The sequence below is a fragment of the Notothenia coriiceps genome, unplaced genomic scaffold, assembly GCF_000735185.1.
Source record: "Notothenia coriiceps isolate Sejong01 unplaced genomic scaffold, NC01 NC01_scaffold00003350, whole genome shotgun sequence".
In the NCBI taxonomy this organism is placed as follows: domain Eukaryota; kingdom Metazoa; phylum Chordata; class Actinopteri; order Perciformes; family Nototheniidae; genus Notothenia; species Notothenia coriiceps.
In genome coordinates this window covers 34,508-37,248 of record NW_011336051.1, presented here as the reverse complement: position 1 = coordinate 37,248, position 2,741 = coordinate 34,508, and the positions used below count along the sequence as shown (strand labels likewise).

At 42.8% G+C, this 2,741-nt stretch overlaps 1 protein-coding gene across 1 annotated transcript in view; it reads right to left on the bottom strand.

The window, feature by feature from the left end:
* Positions 1–1,317: 1,317 nt before the first annotated feature.
* Positions 1,318–2,741, bottom strand: part of LOC104941442 (protein FAM133-like) — a 5,291-nt gene continuing 3,867 nt past the window's right edge. Inside the window, exon 12 of the mRNA XM_010766542.1 lies at positions 1,318–1,402. Coding sequence (XP_010764844.1) covers positions 1,318–1,402 — 85 coding nt within the window. The remainder of the gene's footprint in view (positions 1,403–2,741) is intronic.

Below are 2,741 nucleotides of genomic sequence, written 5' to 3'. Positions count from 1 at the left end.
GTCAATCTTAAAAAATAATTTCCATGTCAAAAAAGTCACAGTTTGTCGTAAAACTGTTGAAATATAAGACTATGAAAAATACGCAACTAGAAAGACTACAAATCCCAGAGTCGCGTAAGTGATGTCACCATTGTTTTCCTCCACTAAGAGATAGCTAAGATCAGCGCCATATAGCTATCTATATGGCGCTGGCTAAAGATAAGATAACTTTAACAAGATGCCTGTGTGCTTAGTAACCAGGTTTTTATCATAACCAGCAATGGTCTTCCTCTTCTTTCACTTCCCATCTGATGAAAGACCAGGAGTGGCTGGATCAATTAGCTATACCTAGCTAGTAGCTAGCACGTTAGTTCGCATTACGGCCTTGTCATTTTTATTAGCCTTAATATGAAGTAACATTAAGTAACCAAAATGTTAAACAGTTAGAGTAGTAGTCATATTTCGTGAACCCTTTGAAGAGTACTGTCACGCGGTGTGATCATTCTACAATACACAATTAAGCACGGGGGAGAAATGCTAACACTTAGGAATCGGCGATCCCCGATCTTTTCTACTTCATGCTATCTGCACAAATGGTTGACATTAAACATTAAAAAGACAGGCAGTTCAGAGAGAATCAAAGGAAGGCAGGCAGCTTTGGCATGACATTCTTCTGGACGTGTTTCATTGTGGTGATAGTGAGGGTAGTCAATCGTTTTGGTTGACAAGACAGATAGTGACGGCCATCCTTGGTGACGTGTGCTGTTCTGCACACATTTACAAAACATATGTGTAATTCGTGGCACAATTCAAAGGGGATCGAAAGATAATCTTCCTCTCTCCATTGACTTCAATACATAATTTTTCCGAAATAAGGTCCCATGGAGGCCACCGGAAAAGGGGAGGGACTTCGCCACTCTATAAACATATTATATTCTTTCAGAGCTCTTGTGGGGCCACAGAAAATGAAGCCGCAGGCTGGATATTGGCCCCCGGCCTTGGAGTTTGACACCCCTGCTCTAAAAAGAAACAGATGCAACCCTAACTCCCTACAAAACTGTAAACATTTTACTGAAGTGCCCAATATGAAATGAAATCCAAAAAAAGCTAATCTTAATTTACATTTTGGGGCATTTATCCCTAAATAAGTACATCAGAAATCCAACACACAAATTAACTAGCGTCTCTTGCTCACTAATCTGGACACACATTGCTTGTGTTGTGTTTCAGAATCCTTCTGCGAAGCAAGGAGTCAGACCAGGCAATACAGTTATAATAAAGCGATTTATTTCAGTTGTGAAAAGGATATAATTGCTCAGCACTGAGGTCTCTGGGAGATCAGTGATCCACAGACCCGCGGAGCAGTTTCCACTCCAAGCAGTTAACTGTCTCACACTTCCTTCCAGAGCCCCGAAAACCTAACCTACCAAAACACATTTCATATACTTATTACAGTTAAAAGGTGTCATATTCTGATTGGATATGTGTATTTCTGAGTCAGGTGCTGTCGATTGTTGATTGGAGTACAGGCGAGCCCAACGCGCACGCCCTCTTGGCTTCCAGGTCCGACAGTCCAGGTCTTCTTTCCAAGGTCATCCAGGCCCTACACTAATACTGACTGTCTGTTCTCCTGTCACGTGCAAGCTATGATCTGCCCTTGGCTGGCACTGGCCGGTCCCTCTCCTGAACCTCAGCGATAACTCACAATAGTGCACAATCTAAATAAAAGTAGCAGGAAGTGCAGTTCCTCCTTATGGTTTGCTCACCACTAACACTGTCAAAAGCTCACTTTCTTCATAGTAAGACCTTCTGGTACACATTATTCATAAACATTCCTTTATGAGCAAGCAATAATATTCTTCACTTGTAACCTCAAAAGGTTGAATAGAGGCACAACTTCATTTAAAATTCATGTTCTATGAAGCCTCCGGTTCAATGAGCCTTCAGATCGAAAGTATTTAAACAAGTTGGTTTCATCTGTAGGAATCTACCATAGAAGTTGTTGGTGCTTTTGGATCAATGTTTATTGAGGTTTACAAATTTTTCCCGCACGATGTGACGGCTGAGGGTCAAAGTGATAGCATCTCCCTCGTTAAAAGCTGTCGTCTTGAACTATGTGCTATCGTTGTTTGATTAGTTAATTAGTGGATGATTACTGATGAGCGGATAAATTCTATGTGTGTGTATGTGTGTGAGCGATATATCTGCAGGATAGTGAACAGATATTTTTCTCCTATTTACTGTCATTCTGTTTTTAGTAGTTTAGAATTATAATTGTATAATATCCTGTCATCCCATTCCTATCTGTGTGTGTGTGTGTGGTGTGTGTGTGGTGTGTTGTGTGTGTGTGTGTGTGTGTGGTGTGTGTGTGTGTGTGTGTGTGTGGTGTGTGTGTGTGTGTGTGTGTGTGTGTGTGGTTGTGTGTGTGTTGTTGTGTGTGTGTGTGTGTGTGTGCGTGTGTTGTGTGTGTGTGGTGTGTGTGTGTGGGGATTAGTAAGATATTTCCTGGGATCAGAGGGGAAGATGTAGCTTCGCTAAGGACCAGCTAGTCCCCTCTGCTGGTGGATACATCTCTGCCCCTGCGCAGCAACCACACACACCACGCACACGCACCAGGCACACGCACACCACACGCAGCACGCACACACACACACCTCACACGCACACACAGCAATATGCCCCGGACGCCTATAATCCACAAGCTCCATAACCATCGATTTCACGTCTCAAACGCCTTCACCAGCAAGGGGAAGGAGAATAAA